Below are 18,620 nucleotides of genomic sequence, written 5' to 3'. Positions count from 1 at the left end.
AATCTTTCTGCACATTTTCTGGTTCAGTTCCTGTATTGCTGGCGTTGTCCAGAAACTGTTCGATGTTCGTCGTCCAGTCTTTCAACCACTTGATCTCAGCACCGGCTGCTACATTGGGGTTGACACCTTTTCGCTTCAACGTCCGGATTTCATTTGCGCCCACACACTTCACGAACCAGATCGCTCGATTTACAGGCACACTGTTGGCAAGACACTGGTCGAGCAGAGAAGTACCCCTGATGCCTTGCGGAATAGTCCTGCTGAGCCGCCGTAGAGGAACATCACCATCTGCCAAATCAGCTATCCAAGATCGGCGTTTGGCTTCGGTCAAGGTAACCCGTGGGGGAGGTCGGAACGTCGAAGCAGAAGTCAAAGCGCCACGTTTTGCTTTCTGTCCCAGTACAAGCGAGAAGAGGGCTGATAGGCTTTCTAGGCCAGACCGATGCTTGAACGCATTGTAGAGGGGCGCCTTGGCTGTATTCAATTCTCTTTCTGGCGGGTGTGGTGCTCGGTCCCAGTAGCCATTTTTCACGTTCGATTCGTTGATGACATCTTCGGCGTGTTTTCCGGTCCACGGGAAGTAGTCTGCAAGCAATACGTAACTGGTTAATTTTTTTGCATCTTACTGGTTGGACTCCGGTCCTTGCTCCCTAACCCTAACCCTAACCCTAACCCTAACCCTAGCCCTAACCCTAACCCTAACCCTAACCCTAACCCTAACCCTAACCCTAACCCTAACCCTAACCCTAACCCTAACCCTAACCCTAACCCTACTCGGGTCGGCCGGGTTATATTATACTTTAATTGATTCTTTGTACTACTCATATATACGGGTTATCTAAATACTTTAATAGAGGGCGGAAAGTATTGAGACACAAAATAACCCTAGGCTGACGTAAGGTATAACCCTAACCTCTTAACCCTAAGGTACCAGTTACTATATCCCTATTCTTTTCTCTATATAATACTAAGTAATAGTTAGATACTAAGACGTATATATAGCGTAATACTAGCTATAACCCTAAATTAAGCCCCTAAAAGTACTATTTAATTGGACTATCTAATTACACTGTAGTTTTTCCTTTTTAGGCTTAGCGTAACCCTAACACTAAACTACTTCTAGGAAAAATTACAGTGAAATTGGCCGAGTCCTCTAGGCTAGGCACTAGGAATATTTATGGCCCCTATACTCTAAAAATGGAATGTGCTGCTTCGCCACTTTTGCATCGCCATTACTATGTCCTGCGGAATATCCAGCAATCGACCAGAATTAAAGTCCGCACCAAGGTCGCCTTCCGCATCATGGTTGTTTTGGCCTAATCGAGTAAGTGTGCTTCATACGGACAGTTGTGCCGTCTTTTGTCATGAGCGAAGTGGTTTGCGGGGAAAGCACTACTAGTAGCTAGATTCCCGTTCCTGCAAGTCCTTGGCGCGGACCTACTTCCTACCCAATGGCAGCGCAGCTTTCTCCTCTCCTTTCAGCGTGTGTGGTTGCACTGTTGTAATTGTCGTCTTTCTGATGATCATTTTCGTGGGGTGCAGTGCCATGAGGTACAAGTATCATAAGGACGACAAAGACTCCTGCTAACTTGATATCACACTCGTCTTTTCGACAACTTCATTCTCGGAAGGCATCTGCACCGCCACCATGTCTCCAAGCGTCGACATCCCATCCGTCCAACGAGCTGCCTTGGTGTCCGAACTCGGCGGACCTGTCAAGGTCGTCTCTGACTACCCTGTACCCAGCCCAGGCGAGAATGAAGTGCTAGCTCAAGTTTTGTACACCGGCGTTTGTCAATCAGATCTCCACACAGCGGCTGGCACAGCTCCTGGCGCCGACGGCAAGAACATAACTGCCATCAAGCTCCCTCACGTTGGCGGTCATGAAGGAGTCGGACGAATCGTCAGCTTTGGACCAACCACCTCTTCACTACCCCACTCAGACTTGAAGATCGGTGACCTCGTCGGCATAAGATTCCTTGCTCGAGTATGCCACGAATGCGAGTTCTGTACATCAGATCGGGAGCAGCATTGTGCAAAAGCCACCAATCACTTGCATCATGAGGATGGCAGTTTCCAGGAGTACTGCGTCCTTGATAGAAATTACTTGACAGTACTGCCGCAGGACGTCGACGCAAAAGCTGCTGGACCAGCCTTGTGTGCTGGAGTGACAGCGTACAAAGTAGGCGATTCACATTGTCTGAAGCAAGGCTGACGCTCGATAGGCTGTGAAGAATGCAAATTTGTCGAACGGGAAATGGCTTGTGGTTGTAGGCGCGGGTGGTGGATTGGGTCATTTCGCGAGTGAGTGAGATACTAGCCGACCGGAAGCTGCTGACATTGTTGTAGTACAATATGGTAAAGTCGCAGGGGCAAATGTCATCGGCATCGATACTGGCAAGGTCAAGGAAGATTTTGTCACATCGCTCGGAGCTAAATTCGTCGACTTCGCAAAATCATCAAATCTTACCGAAGAGATCAAAACAATCACTGCTGGTGGTGCACATGCTGCGATAGTGACGAGCGGAAGTCCGCGCGCGTTTTCGGGTGCTGTTGATATGCTGAGGATTGGAGGGACATTGTGCTGCATAGGAATTCCACCAGGTGATGTTCACCTCACGACGCCAATCGCCACCATCATCATCAAGGGATTGAAAGTGGTGGGCAATCTAGTTGGCTCGATGGACGAAACACTGGAAGCAGTTGAGCTTGTACGAAATGGATCAGTGAAACCGCATATTGAGGTTCGAGATTTCGAGGAGCTGCCGAAGGTTTATGAGATGCTTGAGAAGGGTGACATCCTTGGACGGATTGTGCTCCAAGTTGCGAAATGAGTATTGGTTGCTGGATATTTATTCTTTCTGATAGGTCATGCGCAGCTTGCGCGTTGTAAGAAAGAAGACGCATGATCTATGAAGACCGAACATGGCAATAGCTGTCGTCGCAGCAGTGTTTGCGGCTAAAAGAAACGCTGTTGAACTCAACTCCATCACAAACTCTTATCAGGGGCTGACGAAATGTGCTTGCAGATCACTGCACAAGGCAAGGTGCGCCGTACAGTATACGCATTACAGCTAAGCAAGACTACCCAGAACGCTTCGAACTTTCAGCTGCCATTCAATCCGCCTGCTTAGTACCTCACTGACATCAAGCAGTGGTCTCAAAGTATCCTCACCCCTCAGTGGAACAACGAGCCGGTAACCTGCGCTTTCAGCATGACAAGATCTTCCTTCGCTGCGACTGCCCCGACGTGCATTGTGCAAGATGTATGCAATCCAGACGAAGACCTCACGGAACCAAGAAAATAACCCCAACGCAACGACGCCAGCGTCATGTCAAGGATGAACGAGAAGGACAATGCTTGTGGCAAAAACTCCATCAGGCAAATCCACAGCCTCTGAATTCGTCGATTTCCTGCTCGAACGTCTGTCTTACACTGTGCAGATGATGCTGCTCGGGGACTGAAAACCGATAGCCATTTTACAATTCGAGTTTTTGTCACAGCCATTCTTCCCTAGCACGTTCTCTTACACTGTCTTGAATCCAATGACCGCTCTAAGACAGGCAGATACCTCTTTGGTCGCAGACACGAGTCTGCCTGCATGCGTATGAGCATCGTGTGTCCGGTACTGATTAGCTCCTCTAGATACCTCTTCCAGAAATTGGCATGCCTCATCGATAGCGATCCTCACGACGGAAACAACAGCAATAGGTGACTCTAGATTTCGAATAGACGCAAGGACAACACCAAACGCAGGGCATTCTAGCTGCAACATGGTGGACCAAAAGAGAGGTACACAAATGAGTTGCATATTCACTGCCCCGCATATACGCCTGTGGAGGACGGTATCCATGGTTGTCCAGAACTGCAGACTCGAACGATACACCTTCCACGAGCTGAAGGCAAACGATCAGGAATGGCCAAGGCAAGAGCGGTCGGCAGGTTGGAATCTATACCACAGAGCTGATTGAAAACTACGGATCAGCTGCTGCACGGTCAACATAATTTTGTCAAGCCAGCACGGCCGCATCTCAGAAGCGACCATCCGCAACAACACCACTCCTGAAGGTCTTGGTCTCTGTCTTTCACAAGCCTTGTCATAGTGGACCAGCTCTCCGACGATCTCACGCGAACAAAGGTGCAATGAAGATAGACTACAAGCATTGGCCGGCATCTTGCATGAGACCGGATGTACTGGGTGGCATACTGAGCGCTGCGGCGGGAAATAGTTCGGGAACAGCTCATGGCAAATGCTGAGACACAGAAGCGAACACGTCGACAATTGGCCAACAATGATCTGCAGCTCGTGGTCCGCAACGTGGTTCTGATGCAGAATTGAACGGCTATCGCGGTGTTGCCGGCTGTGAGGCAGGGCGGGGAGATCATCAAATGTACGTCCACGCCAGTGACCACAACGACCATTCATGCATGGAGAGGTCGCATGAATTGACCAGAAGGAAGCACAAATGCTGTGCAGGCACATGCTCACGCTACCTTCAAGAAATGCAAGATCAATGCCGGTGCACACAATATCCCATTCCTGCCCATGTCAGCAGCCGGTTTCCTGAGCTCAGCATTCACCCCGCGAACACTGCACGACCTTACGGCGTAACATCGTCAACATGTTCTGTATTCTTACTGTTCCGGAGACGTACTGTTGCTTTGGCGGCTTCGCCCAAAAAGTAGAAATCAATTTCTTCTGCACAGCCTACTCGAATCAATGGCCAATGCCACCACGTGCAGCAAGCGCAACCAATCAACACATCATGTTTCGATGACGCTACACCGATGCTACGCCAGTGGAATCAGCCGACTCACGAATTTAGAGCGCTTGCGCTGTGTGAATTTCGCGCACAACCGTAAACCGGGACGCTGGCGAAGACTCCTGGACAAGGGAGCTTGGCTGAGGATGAAGGTGGACTGACGCCTTCGCATGTCTTGATCATGGCTTGTTCCATTGCTTCAGGCTCAACACTTTGGCCGATCTGATATCAAGAGTTGTTTGCTGACAGGCCGATCGAGCCAGTGGGTACACAATACAGCTGCTTCCATGTCAAGTGCCACAATTCACCGAAACCCGAAGACCTTCTTCGTCCACATCACAATCTATCCCAGAACGCCGGCTTTGACAGCAACGGGGCCAGAACACAGTCCGAGAGTTTCAAGCAAAAAAAGAAGTAGCCAAGAGACTTGGCACGCAAAGCTTGAGGGCCGGCGGGGACTTCGCGATGCCGTTAGCGCCCACGTGGGTGTATCTAACGATGTTATAGGGAGATACTCGTGCAGCATGTTCATCTCGACTTTGCGATCTGGAACGTCGCGCGGGCTCATGCTACATTAGGCAAGTCTACCAGTGCCAAGATCTTCATGTAGCAGTCACGAAATCCTAGATCCAGGCACCGGAAAACGCAGCAGAACAACTACGAATATGCACATAAAAGCGCCGATCTCTCACACCCCTGGCCTTTCTCTCAACCAGTCACACAGAACAACCACCTCCCACCGACACCCACTACCCCAGCAAAGATGGCGCTCGACCAATACACCTACGTCTTTGTCATCGGCACCTTCTTTGCCATGCTCGATGCCTACAACAATGGTGCAAGTCAGTAGCCCACAACCATGGCCGGATGCAAATACTGACGATCACCCAGACGATGTAGCAAACGCCTGGGCAACCAGTGTCTCCTCGAGGTCCATCTCATATCGACAGGCCATGGTATTTGGTGCCGTGTTTGAAATGCTGGGAGCAATCACTGTCGGTGCACGAACAGCGTCAACAATCAAGAACGGCATCATCCCCAACGACTCCTTCCAAGACAATGCTGGTGTTCAGATGCTCGCATTCACCTGCGCCCTCGCAGCTGCCTCCTCATGGGTCATGTGGTGCACACGACACTCCGCCCACGTCTCATCAACCTACTCTCTCATCTCCGCCGTTGCTGGCGTTGGTGTCGCAACCGTCGGAGCTTCCAAGGTTCAATGGGGCTGGAATGATGGCAAAGGACTCGGTGCAATCTTTGCAGGTCTCGGCATGGCACCTTGCATCTCCGCCGGCTTTGGTGCCACCATCTTCATGCTCATCAAGCTCATTGTCCACATACGCAAGAACCCTGTCAAATGGGCGGTATACTCCTCACCATTCTGGTTCCTAGTCGCCGGCACAGTCTGCACACTTTCCATTGTCTACAAAGGCTCTCCAAAGCTTGGCCTGAACAAGAAGCCTTCCTGGTATGTCGCTTCGGTCACGATGGGCACAGGAAGTGGTGTTGCCCTTATGGCCGCACTCTTCTTCGTTCCATTCGTGTACACCAAGGTCATCAAGAAGGACTACACTCTCAAGTGGTGGATGTTCATCCAGGGTCCTCTGCTCTTCAAGCGTCCAACGCCTACTGATGCCGAATTTGCCGACGTCCCCAACTATGCCGTTGTTCAAGATGACAAGGAGGACACCTCTTCCATGGACTCACCAAAGCTGGTTGCTGGTGATGAGACAATGATCAAGTCCGCCGAAGTCACCGAGAAGAGCTCAAGCGACATCGAGGCTAGACAACCAACCTACAAAGAGCTCATGGAGCAGAGCGAGGACAGACTGAAGGCGAAGCTTCTCAAGAACCGTGGTCCACTCGGCTGGGCTATGCGCACCCTCCACAACAACCCGATGGGTGCTGGCGAGCTCTACGAATTCCACAACATGAAGACAATGGCAAAGCGCATCCCTGCCATGATGGTCTGCGGAGCTCTCTACGGTTCTCACTACGACATCCATGCTGCACAAAGTGGTATTGCTGGCACTCCTGAGGGTGAGCGCATGAAGCGTGTCTACGCCGCCGCCGAGAAGTATCCCAACGAGGTCGAGCATACCTATTCATTCGTCCAAGTGCTCACTGCTTGCACTGCATCCTTTGCCCACGGTGCCAACGACATCGGAAACTCAGTCGGACCCTGGGCCGTCATCTACTCCGCCTGGTCAACTGGTGATGCTGCAGCGTCGAAGGCGGATGTCCCACTCTGGCAGCTGGCTGTTCTCTCCGCCACCATCTCGCTCGGTCTTATTACCTATGGTTACAACATCATGAAAGTCATGGGCAACAAGATCACATACCACTCACCTAGCAGAGGTTGCTCTATGGAGATGGGCGCTGCTATCACCGTGCTCGTCTTCTCGCAATTCTCGCTCCCGGTATCAACATCAATGTGTATCACTGGTGCTACTGTCGGTGTCGGTCTGTGCAACGGTACGCTGAAAGCAGTCAACTGGCAGCGAGTTGGACTGCTCATGACTGCATGGCTCCTCACCATTCCTATTGCTGGCACACTAGGAGGCTTGCTTATGGGAATTGTCCTCAATGCTCCTCATTTTTCATAGACAAGGCATTGGCGAAGAGTCAGAAGTCTTGTGGCATCCTGGGTGGCTGTATAGATACTTTTAGAGTGTACTCTGCTAGACATCATATGAAAAGCAATTTATTATATTTTCATCTTGGATTTGACAAAAGGGGTGCCCGATGTATTGCAAGCTATGCAGTAAGTATCATGAGCATAAATGACTCGTTGCCTCAGCTGACGCAGCTCGATGACCAAGCGCGTGCTATGGCTTGTCGCTGCTAGAATTCGTGCCCAGGATTCTGCGTGCTCGCTCCTGCTCTTCCGTTGTCCTCACACTTCCTTCCTTTCTCACTTAGCCCTATCCCGTCGCGTCCGTCCGTCTTTTCTGCCACAGCCGCTGCGAACCGCTCTACGACCCCCATGAAGGTTCAATCTGTCTAATCGTCGTTAAAAAGTCGCATTCAAGCACATGATTCAGACCAGTAGCTCAGCGGCAGAGCACTTCCTACATAACTGGCAATGGACACATCTAAGGATGGTGGTCTGGTCGGGTCGCTACTGACAGGCCTTTGGTCCATAGTCGAGGGTCACTGGAAGGGGTCGTTCGTTCGAGTCGGACCTGGTCTGTACTTTTTGTACCGTCCAGCTACAGGCATGTACCTTTTTGAGACGCATGTTCAATCCATCGATTTAAGGTCCGATCAAGAAGTCGCTCCTTCCTGCCAGTGCGTCTTACCGACCTTGTTCAGAGAGTTCGACAAATTACAGCATCTTTCATCCTTGCCTCTTCTTGCACTCAGCCTTTCCTCGTTTATTGCTTTCCCAAGCACAATAATACTTGCATCCGCCTATTCGCTCCTGCACATGAACGCGCCGTAGGCTTGATGAATCACAATCCCACCCTTTGGCTCAGCTCATGCTTTTAAGCAGTCACGCCCCGGAAACTCAAGATGAGCGCTTCTGAGCAAAATATTTTGGGAAAGTTTAGCGGACAAGGTGCTCACGTTGACTTTCCGGGACGTGGCAGTCAAACGAAGTGGCCCTTAGTCTGTACGGTGAACCACAATTGCTGGCGGTGCAGAGCTTGATTGCGCAGCGTATTCATTCCTCTGCACATGTCTCGAGATGCATCCTTCTCCGACTGCGCTACCCTACCCGCCCCAGCAATGCTGAATAGACAAGCCTGAACCTCCTGCTTAATCACACCACAGTACATACTATCACCATGGGCGAAAAGGAGGACAAGGAGAAAGCCGAAAAACTTGCGGCGGCAAAGAAGCGAGTTGCACAACTGCAGAAGAAGAAGAAGGCCGTAGGAGGAGAGAAGGGTGTGAGTGGTTCCTCGAAGAAGCCTAGAGACGCAGATAAAACTGCCGAAAAGGAAAACACAGACGAGGTACCATTGTCACCAACCAAAGCACAAGCAGAGGCTGCAGAAGATATCGATCCCACAATTGAAGTGAAGGGCGCAGATGCCATGGTCAAAAACACCGAGCCAGCAGAGGAAGACGATGCAGACACGGCCGCTTTCAACGCAGCCATCAAGTCGGCCAATCTCCCGGACGAGGAGGATGAATCGAGATCACCACCAACAGCTATTTCACCGAGCCGAGAGCCCTCACGACGACACATAGGCAGACAACCATCAATCTCCTTGCAATCCAAGATTCGCTCAGCGTCCTTCCGTCATGGGGCGGCGCCCACATCGCCCGCAGAAGGAGATGACTTCCCAGACATCTACCGCAAACAAATGGCACGAATTGAAGAGCTGGAGAACGAAAACAAGCGGCTTGCCAAAGAAGCGCAAGAATCACAAAACAGGTGGCAGAAGAACGAAGACGAACTCGAAGAACTACGTGAGAAGGCAGCAGAGGGGATCAGACCAGGCAACGAGGAGGAGGTGCAGAAATTGAGGTCCGAAATTGACACACTGCGCCGCAACTCGAGGCAATCGATATCTGTCCCGAAACCGAAACCAGACGAGGATGCAGAGAGGCTACGCAAAGACCTTGAGGGCAAGGAATCAACGATAAGCGACATGCAGCTCGAAATCTCCCGTCTACGCTCACAAGTCACGTCCCTGACAACATCCGGCAAGGACGAGAACGAACAGATTGCTGCGTTACAGGAGTCGCTACAGCGTGCAGAGCTGTCCAACACCAAACTTCAAACAGAACTCTCAGACGTCAAGAAAGCACTAAACCGAGTATCCGAGAAAGCAGTCCTAGACGGCACAGAACGTACGAGCCGAGACACGAAGATGAAGGCACTGGAGCGCGAAGTTGAAGACGTCAATGCGCAAAAGGGCGAGGCCGAAAAGAAAGCCGATACGTTGGAGAAGAAGATCGAAGCTCTCAACAAACTACACCGGGAGTCCGAGCAGCGCAACGCTCCGAAACTAGCAGCTGCGGATACAATGTCGAAGGAACTACAGCTCACGAAAGCGAAACTTGAGGCGGCAGAAAGGGACAATCTCAAGCTCAGAGAAGCAAGAAAACATACGATAAGTGGTGAGGGCGCAGAAGAAGGATTGGACGAACTCGAAGATGAAGAGCGCCAGAAACTGCAGCGGCAGATACGCGAGCTTGAGAGCGAGAACTTCGATCTCAGGAGAGGTGTCTGGCGCGACAAACGCAAGGAATTACAGCCCAATCTCTCACTGGAGAACGCGGACGGCTTCGACGAAGTTGATCTCAATGGGTCAGCTGCCGCGACGAGACGCAGTTCGACCATGAACGCACCACAAATGCAAGCTCAAGCAAAACACTCAGGCTTCGCACAAGTCCTGAATTCTGGTCTTGCGGCGTTCCGAGCGGGTACGACGAGTCCGGACTCACAAGCACAAAGGACGCAGACGAGAGCGAGGAACGATTCTCTTCTGGAAGAATTTGATGATGATGCTTTTGACGAGAACGCGTTTGCCGCGGCTCAGCGTGAGGAAGAAATGCGGAAGATGGTCGAGCATGTCAGAGAGGTCAAGAAGGGGCTTAAGCAGTGGAAAGGCTGGAGGCTTGATCTCGTAGACCTGAGAAGAGGAGGAGGAAGTGGGATAGGCTTTGGGGAGGTTTTTGAGGTGTAACAAGTTCTGCACTCAAAGGCCAGGCCTTCCCCAGCCCATAAGGTTGTCAGCACCATTCTGAGCGGCTACGATCATGTGAGGACTTTGATAGTTGACTAGAGATATATCCGAGCTACAGGTATATTCGAGCGACTCACCAAATCCATGCCACCCCAACGTAGCTGTAGTAGACTCTTTACCAACTGCGTCGAGCGCGACGAGATACTGATGGCATTGAGGCTCTTGAGGCTCAACACAGCGCGTTCAGGCGACGGACTCGGCCGGATCTGCCCCTGAGATTCTGCCCTAGCGCGATCTCTATGACTGGTGCCTGGCCCCATGTTCGGGCACATGTGCTAAGTCCGTTGGTTGCGCCGAACTGCGTCATGACAAAGATAGAGCGGCATCATTTCTTGCCGAGTTTCATCAAGAAAACACTCAACCTGTTCATACACAACTCTGGACAAACACTCGCTCGCCACGCCTCTCATCGTCCCTTCGTTCGTTCCCAATACCATGACTCGGAATCTCCTCTGTTACAAGCGACGAAACAACTCCCGAAGCAATCTTTGAGTGTGATATATAGCCTTTCACTCCCGCCAGCCTGTGGCACGTCTTTCCCCCTCAAGCTTGTGCTTTGTATGAGATCAGCCACTACAGCCAGAGTTCTCCTCAGGACATCAAGAACACCTACCCACCCGGTCTCCTGCCGAGTACGATCTCAGACGACCCTAGCATACCCTCAAGGCATCAGCCGCCCTTCCAGCCCCACCGCCTCACGGTCGCTGCGAGCGCGCCAGTACGATATGGCGGACAGCGACAGCGAAGTAGCCTCAAGACCCCAGCAGTCTCCACTGGCGTCTCGAAGACAGCAAGAGTCCGACACGAGCAAAAAGCAGTCTCGATTTGCGGGCATCTTTCCGTTAGGCTACAAAGAAGGTTTTTCGCAATGGTGGTCCGCTCCTTCAGCAGCAGATGCTGAACACAAAGTGCTATCCTTCATTCCATACCTCCAATCGCCACCAACCCACACTCAGACTGGCTCCGAGCCACCCTCGCGGAATCCCAGTACCATGAACGTAAGCCAGGCACCAGAAGATATGGCAAAGCCAATAACCACAAACTCCATCACCGATCCTTATGGTCCGAGAACATGGCACAGCCGTATGGTTCAGCTAGCGGGCAAGAACAAGGCAATGAATGAGTTCAGCGTGGAGAGGACAGGTGAAGAGGCAGACCAGAATCTTGTTATTCTTCATGGTTACGGCGCAGGCCTGGGCTTCTTCTACAAGAACTTTGAAGGACTGTCTCGGCCAAAAGGCTGGCATCTGTATGCTCTTGACATGCTAGGAATGGGACGCTCCTCAAGACCACCTTTCAAGATTCACGCAAAAAGCAAGGAAGCCCAGATACGAGAAGCAGAAGATTGGTTCATAGACAGCCTGGAAGAGTGGCGCAAGAAGAAAAACATCGACAAAATGACCCTTGTTGGTCACAGTATGGGCGGCTACATGGCTGTCTGCTACGCCTTGAAATACCCTGGTCGACTGAACAAGCTCATCCTGGCCTCTCCAGTCGGCATACCCGAGGATCCCTACGCCGTCAAGGCCGATATGCCAGAACCACCAGACTCGACCCTAGCCAGTGAATTCACGCAGGATCAAGAAAGTGAATCGAGACAGCAGAACCTCGGCGACAACAACAACTTCCTCAACGCTCAATCACGCGCCGAGAAAGACCAGGCAAAACAGGCTCCGAATTCCAACAGACTCCCAGCCTCCAAGGGCGACACTCCACGCAGACCACTGCCAAAATGGCTGACATACCTCTGGGACGCCAACATCTCGCCCTTCTCCCTCGTGCGCTGGTCTGGCCCGCTTGGTCCGCGATTGGTGTCCGGCTGGACCTCAAGACGCTTCTCACATCTCCCGCCCGAGGAAGCGCTTGCATTACACGATTACTCCTATAGCCTGTTTAAACTGCGAGGCTCAGGCGAATATGCGCTCGCTTACATCCTCGCTCCCGGCGCTTTCGCACGATCACCACTCATAAAGAGAATAGGCGGCGTTGGTCGGCAGCAATTACCTCAGACTGCAGATGCGTCGGCGCCCAGCAACATGTCCTCCTCCACTGAGTCCTTCCAGAACGTCGATCCCGCCGCAGAGGTGCCGTCAAGCAAGGCTTCAAAGCTACAGAAAGAGACAGGAATACCCGTTGTGCTCATGTACGGCGAGAACGACTGGATGGATGTGAAAGGTGGTTACGCAGCTGCCGATCTCATGAATGCGGAGCGAAGGAAAGCCCTTGCAAGCGCGAGTGAAGAAGACAAGAGGAATGATCGGGGGAGTGCAAAGGTTGTGATCATCAAGAAGGCGGGTCATCATGTTTACCTTGATAATGCAGATCATTTCAACCAGGTCATGTTGGAGGAGATGGAGGATGTGAGGAAGCACGCGAGCAAAATGGCGGGCTAGAGCTTGATCATGCGAGATGAACTTTTGAACATCAATTCAGAGTGGAAGGGAAGCACTAGACAAGGAGCAGGAGAATTTTGTAACGAAAATGGAGTCTTCAGCTTGGGTCTCACATGCAGGCTCATCATTCCACAGGCTTAGAACAGCGAGCAGCAATAAGACGAATAGCATGCGCATCTCCAGCTCAGGACGCTTCGATCGAGCGACGTATCCAAGTACGACACTACGGCGATGGAGCCGTCCAGCGACGTCTACTGAGCCACGTCTGCTTCATCGAGTGGAAGGCTATGCGGCACAACAGGACGAACAGGAGGCCGACGAGGTGAAGGAGCGAAGGAAGAATCAGGGCCACGGACCGGTCGAGTACTGTTGCTGTCCGCCACCCAAGGATCATTGACAGGTTCAGCGGCTGCAGGAGAAGTTAATTTTGTGGTTTCTTGATATGGCTCATCATCGTTCGGCGTGCGAGGCAGAACCTAGGGAGCATTGGCGTTGTTGTGCAGAAGTCATGCCATTGGGTTTTCTGGTGGGGCTGCCAATGCGCGGTGGTTGTATGGCAGCATTGATAGAGACAGCTGGTTGCATTGCGCTTTAGGTTAGAGCTTTGTCAGCGTTCAGCACGGCAATCAGAATTTAGAGAATTTGTACAACACCAAGAATTGCTGGAATCCACCTCATATACACTATATCATAGAGTTGTAGCATATGTCGGCATACGCGTTTCTCAGTTTCCACAAGAACAGAAGCATTTGCCCATCAAATTTGTTCAATCTTTATTCATAGCTATGTACGTCAACTATACACTATCGTACCACAGTAATGCTGCTCATTCACTCCTTCGTCCCTTCCCTAGACGCCTGCCTATCTCACCCATCGAAGTTACTGATAACTTTGCCCGATGCGCAGCGCCTTGGCTTCGAGCCGTGTCTATGTATTTTGGTTCAGCCTGTGAACAAATGCGCTTGCTTGTGCTTGTGGGCAGCGTCAGAAGGTATGTCGCAGTCGAATATGTTCATCATCATGTAAAACTCCAGACTCCGCGAACATGCTGCGCTCATCGCCGGTCAAAGTGGTTTGGTCGAAGTATTAAAATGTAGAAGGACGATCTGTCGTTGAGGATTGGTGGCCGGTCAGCTTGTTGAATTTAGAAGGCCATTCCCAACCCAGCTCCACCTAGTGGACTTGGTCCAGGCGGGCTCTGCCTTCGCTCTCGCACTTCCCTTGCAGTCTGGCTACTCGAGTTGCTGCGTCGTCTCTGCTGAGGAGCGGCCATTGGTGGTGGGCCACCAGCATGACCGTATGGCCCAGGACTCATGCTTCGTTTCTGAGTCGAGGCTCGTGGTCCAGGGCTGAGTGGTCGAGGTGGCTGATTGTACGCACCTGGGCTCATTGGTTTCCTACCAGCTGGCGGTGGTCCTCTACCTCGTGGGGCTGGTGACATTGATCGCATTTGTGGTCCTCGTGCTGGTGACATTGGACGACCACCCATTCCTGGAGACATAGGCCGACCCATACCTGGGGACATTGGGCGGCCTTGTGGTGGTGGACCTCGCATAGCTGGGGACATCGGACGACCGTTGGGGCGTGGTGGACCTGGTGGGCCCATTGCTGGACTCATTGGGCGTGGACCCTGGCCCGGTGCTGGTCGAGGCTTCGAAGGTTTGGCAGCAAGACAAGTTCGGGGCACAACACCCTGTTGAGATCGGTCGAGACGAGTGGCGAGACACTATTCACTTGTTAGCAAGTGGAAACAAAACAGACTTGAGGAAGCTTACCCAGCCATCATCGTATTCGTGAAGCATTCTCACAACTTGTCCAGCACGGAGCTCGAGTTCATCATCCATCGAAGGCGCAAAGTCCATCAAGATGCGGTAAACGCTACCCTCAGGTTGAGGAGCAGAAGCAGCAGAAGAAGCAATAGATGAGTTGGCTTTGTGCATCACGAGAGGTGCTGGCACACCAACCGGTGGCGATGGCATTTCGATAGGCTCAGGCTGGACAGATACTGGTTGAGGAGACTGACGAGGTTCAGTGTGCGTGACAGCTCGAGCAGCAGCAACGGCGCCAGCGCTAGCGGCGGCAGCGGCTATCTTCTCAGAAATCGAGTCCGAGACAGGAGACACAGGTGCTGATACAAGAGCGGGAGCTTGCATTGGCGTTGGCATTGTAACAAGTGTATGAGCGGTCACTGGCTCTGGCATAGCGATTGGAGCTGGTGCTGGCGCTGGTGGTTGAGGAGCAGATCGAATTGGATCAGCGAATGGATTCTCGGGATCCTTGAATGGGTTTCCAGCAGGAGCAGTCTTCTCGGCCATTGGAATAGCATGTTGACCGGCCGAAGGTGTGTTGAGGTACTTCTCCTTCATCTGGTTTGGCTCGTTCGAAGCACCGCGAAGCATGTTACCACCGCTCAATCTGCTCTTCGGTCGACCCATGAACTCGGGCATGAAAGACGAAGCTGGTCGGAAGCTCAATCTCGGAGCATTGACAGGTGTGGATGGCTGGTCGTTCTGAGCCGCAATCTGAGCATTTTTCTCCGAATCTTGTCGAGCTTGTTCCGCCTTGACTTGCTTCTTCTTCTTGGACAACAAGAATAGGATGAGACCGAGGACTGCTCCAATGGCGAGAATGATACCAACTGCCAGTCCAGCTTTGCCTGCTGTAGACATTCCAGAATCAGTCGAGGAGGACGAGGTAGCAGAGTTCGAGGTATCGGCAGATCCGGTGGATGACAGTGTAGATCTAGTCGTGCTAGCAGAAGAGATTGCAATAGACTTCGAGGAAGATGAGGTGCTCTGAGCAGCAACCTGGGTGTCTATGCTAGAGGTTGAGGTCAAATATTGTGAAAATGGGTTGCTCATTGAGCTTTCTGAGCTTGCTGGAGCGCTTGCGACCGTAGCTGCGGCGGTGGGTGAGGAAGCAGCAGCAGTTTCGCTGGGGGTTGGACTCGCAACGACAGGTGTCGGAGTGCTTTGTGCGGCTTCGGTTGCGCTTGCAACGCTCTCGTCTGTGGTGAGTCCTCCAATGACTCCGGTAAAAGTTGGCTGAGCCGTGACATAGACCACTTCCACCACTTGACCATCGATTGTGGTGTAATCCCTTTTCGCCATGTTGTGCGCCATATTGTGTAGAGACTGGTGCTTGTATTCCATCACGTTATGACCAGGAGCAATGTTGAACTTGGGCCGGAACATCTTCGAGAGTGCGGTGACAAATCTGTGTGTTTCGTAGATGTCGCAGATTCTGAGTAAGTGACAAACGGCGAGTTGTTGAATAGAATGATTGCTGAATAGAAGTCGTACTAGTATTGTCGTCGTGAATGTACAAGTTGTGTTTAGAGAGTGGCTGAAGTGAGTGCTGATAAACGAGAGGCAGCAGCTCAATCTTCGAATGAATTAGAACACGGGCACGGTCAACGAGCAGGTGCGAATTGCTACATGCGCTGCCTGTAGTCGAAGAAGGTCAAAAGAGGGAAGGAAGGAATGAACGCTGAGGTGCTTGCCCAAGAAGTAACAGAACACCCCGGCGACGTTGACTTTCGTCTCTTGTGAGAAGCGCGCAAGCATGAGGATAGGAGATTGGAATGATTGGTGATCCTGGCCGCTTGTGCCTGACTAACAGGAAATGAACTGCAGCATTGGAAGAAGCGCTTACCGTTTGTGGTTTGATGCTTCTTCGGCCCGAGATTGCTTTACTGGGGTACGAAGTCCTCTCCAATCACGGATCTGTTGCCAATTTTACGTTCCAATGCGCCCATGCAAACGCTTGAACCACGAACGTAAGAGTTCTGGATAAGAGCGCCTGTTGTCTTCTCCGTAGAGAGGGGTACTTATGGACCTCTTAGCGATACATCTTACAGAAAATGCAAACATTCTGTGGCACTGGGACGTGAGATGAGGGCGGCCTTGCTCACGCGTCGGTGATCTATATTTCGTCCAACCTGCCGTTATCAAACCGACAAACGTCGCCGTCCAACGCTTCCAAGCCACAGGCTTGATATGCTTTTCGAACGGCTGCTTTGTGCTTGCACCTTATCATACCCACTCCAGTCCTGGTGCATTTCACTTATGAGGTTGCGATCATAACGACAACGTCACATGCATAAAGCTGGCACAACTTGTGTCGATCAAGCCCATGTGGACACATTGACCATGCTGTCCATCTCGATTGCTCAGCTTGAAACGTGGTGTGCTCCACCGTTGCCAGGCCGCCCAGGTGCGCATCCTGTCTGTGCATGAGTTCGAGATCTCTCATAGCATATTGCTGCCAATGTCCCGGGACTTCTGCTTTTCCCAGCCCTAGAATGCTGCAACTACGCGAACTCTTCAGCAATCGGATGGCTCAAAGCCTGAACAGCGGTCATCCTTCTCGTCGTCTCATAGCACACTGTCCGCGATACAAAGTCGATTGCAGTTTTCGACGCACCAGGCAAAATCTCCTTCCACGGCTTCGCAGGGAACTCCTTCCACTTCACCTTACCCCAATCCGGATACTTCTTCGCAGACGGCCAGTCGTCATCAGTCGGAGTCCCCAACGTGCTGAAGATTGACTTGATCAGGGCCAGCTCGCTGCCAAGATCGCCAGCATCGAACAGCTGGCTGTGATCCTTCGTTACCATTTCTGCGACGACACACCCTGCTGCCCACATGTCAAGGGACGAATCGTAGGCGCGATGCCCGAACAGTATCTCCGGCGGTCGGTATGCAGTAGTGCCAACATCTGTCATCTTCTTTGCAGGGTCTTCCGAGTCGGGATCTCCTTCTGCCCATGAGATACCGAAGTCGATAAGGTAGGCCGGCCCGTCCATTGATTTCAACAGGATGTTCGATGGCTTGATATCGCGATGAATGATGCCAAAAGAGTGCAGGTGTGCCAGTGCTCCAAACAATCCTTCAAAGACCGTGCGACTTTGTGCTTTTGTCAGACTGTCTGTTCGGAGAAGATTCTCGAGGTCTTGCCGCAGAAATGGAAACACAAGGACAAGTCGTCCGCCTGATTGCTGGAACGACTCCAACAAGGGGATAACGTTGTCATTTCTTGCTTTTTCCAGTATTCGTGCTTCTCGATGTGCATTGTGAGGCGGCTCCATGTGATCCGGCCTCATCACCTTCAGCGCCATCACTTTCTCCATCGCATCTACGTTTGTCGACTTAGCTTTGTAGACAGTACTTGCCTGCCCATCGGAGTGAAAGGTAGCCCACTCGTACTTCCCCAGCGTGGGGCCATCGGTGTTGAAGATCTCATCTGGCATGGCCTCGTTATCCAGGCCAATGGTGGTTGGCGTCGGTATTGCCTGGTGCACTTCGACATAGTCGTCGCATAGTTCTTGGTACTCATCAGTAGTGTTAGCAACTTTGAGAAACTGCTCCTCAATATTCGACGCTTCAGCTTTGGCTATGGATGCATTTTTGCCTTGTTCACATAAGTGCTTCGTTATCTTCATGATATTCTCGAAACGTTTCGAGAAGCTGACATCCATGTTGGGCAACCACAGACGTGTGGGTCAGCAAGGCCAGCGGGATTATCCAAGAATGATGGTAAGTAAGCAACGTGCTAATTGCATATATCGGAACTTGAGCTGCCCTTCGTCGGTGACAGCCTGATCATGTAAAGCAATGTAGTGGGTTCATTCAGATCGTGCTTGCCGGAATCAAAAATGTAGGAAGGAATAAAAAGATCGCTTTCGCGCCGCACGAAGCACCGCAAACCAGGCTATGGGCATCTCACTTCCAAAGATCCAAACATGCACTACCTACCA

The 18,620-nt window shown here is 51.7% G+C and overlaps 6 protein-coding genes across 6 annotated transcripts; 4 read left to right on the top strand and 2 right to left on the bottom strand.

Annotated features, from left to right (window-relative positions):
* Window positions 1-2,225: 2,225 nt before the first annotated feature.
* Window positions 2,226-2,834, top strand: PMZ80_003924 (uncharacterized protein; the record flags this gene model as incomplete). The annotated part of the gene is made up of 2 exons (XM_064872351.1): window positions 2,226-2,304; window positions 2,350-2,834. Coding segments are annotated over 2 exons (564 nt in total), but the record flags the coding sequence as incomplete, so codon positions are not given.
* Window positions 2,835-5,527: 2,693 nt separating this feature from the next.
* PMZ80_003923 (uncharacterized protein) lies at window positions 5,528-7,370 on the top strand (the record flags this gene model as incomplete). The annotated part of the gene is made up of 2 exons (XM_064872350.1): window positions 5,528-5,606; window positions 5,656-7,370. The coding sequence occupies 2 exons, from the start codon at window positions 5,528-5,530 to the stop codon at window positions 7,368-7,370; spliced, it is 1,794 nt and encodes a 597-aa protein (XP_064732730.1).
* Window positions 7,371-8,555: 1,185 nt separating this feature from the next.
* PMZ80_003922 (uncharacterized protein) lies at window positions 8,556-10,409 on the top strand (the record flags this gene model as incomplete). Its single annotated transcript, XM_064872349.1, has 1 exon — window positions 8,556-10,409. The coding sequence occupies one exon, from the start codon at window positions 8,556-8,558 to the stop codon at window positions 10,407-10,409; it is 1,854 nt and encodes a 617-aa protein (XP_064732729.1).
* A 785-nt stretch (window positions 10,410-11,194) lies between these two features.
* PMZ80_003921 (uncharacterized protein) lies at window positions 11,195-12,862 on the top strand (the record flags this gene model as incomplete). Its single annotated transcript, XM_064872348.1, has 1 exon — window positions 11,195-12,862. One exon carries the CDS (start codon window positions 11,195-11,197, stop codon window positions 12,860-12,862), a length of 1,668 nt encoding a protein of 555 aa, XP_064732728.1.
* Window positions 12,863-14,006: 1,144 nt separating this feature from the next.
* Window positions 14,007-15,972, bottom strand: PMZ80_003920 (uncharacterized protein; the record flags this gene model as incomplete). Its single annotated transcript, XM_064872347.1, has 2 exons — window positions 14,007-14,588; window positions 14,638-15,972. The coding sequence occupies 2 exons, from the start codon at window positions 15,970-15,972 to the stop codon at window positions 14,007-14,009; spliced, it is 1,917 nt and encodes a 638-aa protein (XP_064732727.1).
* A 1,202-nt stretch (window positions 15,973-17,174) lies between these two features.
* Window positions 17,175-18,341, bottom strand: CSK1 (mitogen-activated protein kinase; the record flags this gene model as incomplete). The annotated part of the gene is made up of 1 exon (XM_064872346.1): window positions 17,175-18,341. One exon carries the CDS (start codon window positions 18,339-18,341, stop codon window positions 17,175-17,177), a length of 1,167 nt encoding a protein of 388 aa, XP_064732726.1.
* Between the last annotated feature and the right edge of the window lie 279 nt (window positions 18,342-18,620).

This window comes from Knufia obscura, assembly GCF_036327395.1.
Source record: "Knufia obscura strain CCFEE 5817 isolate CBS 148926 chromosome Unknown scaffold_3, whole genome shotgun sequence".
Taxonomy (NCBI): Eukaryota; Fungi; Ascomycota; class Eurotiomycetes; order Chaetothyriales; family Trichomeriaceae; genus Knufia; species Knufia obscura.
This window is presented reverse-complemented; position numbering and strand designations above follow the sequence as displayed.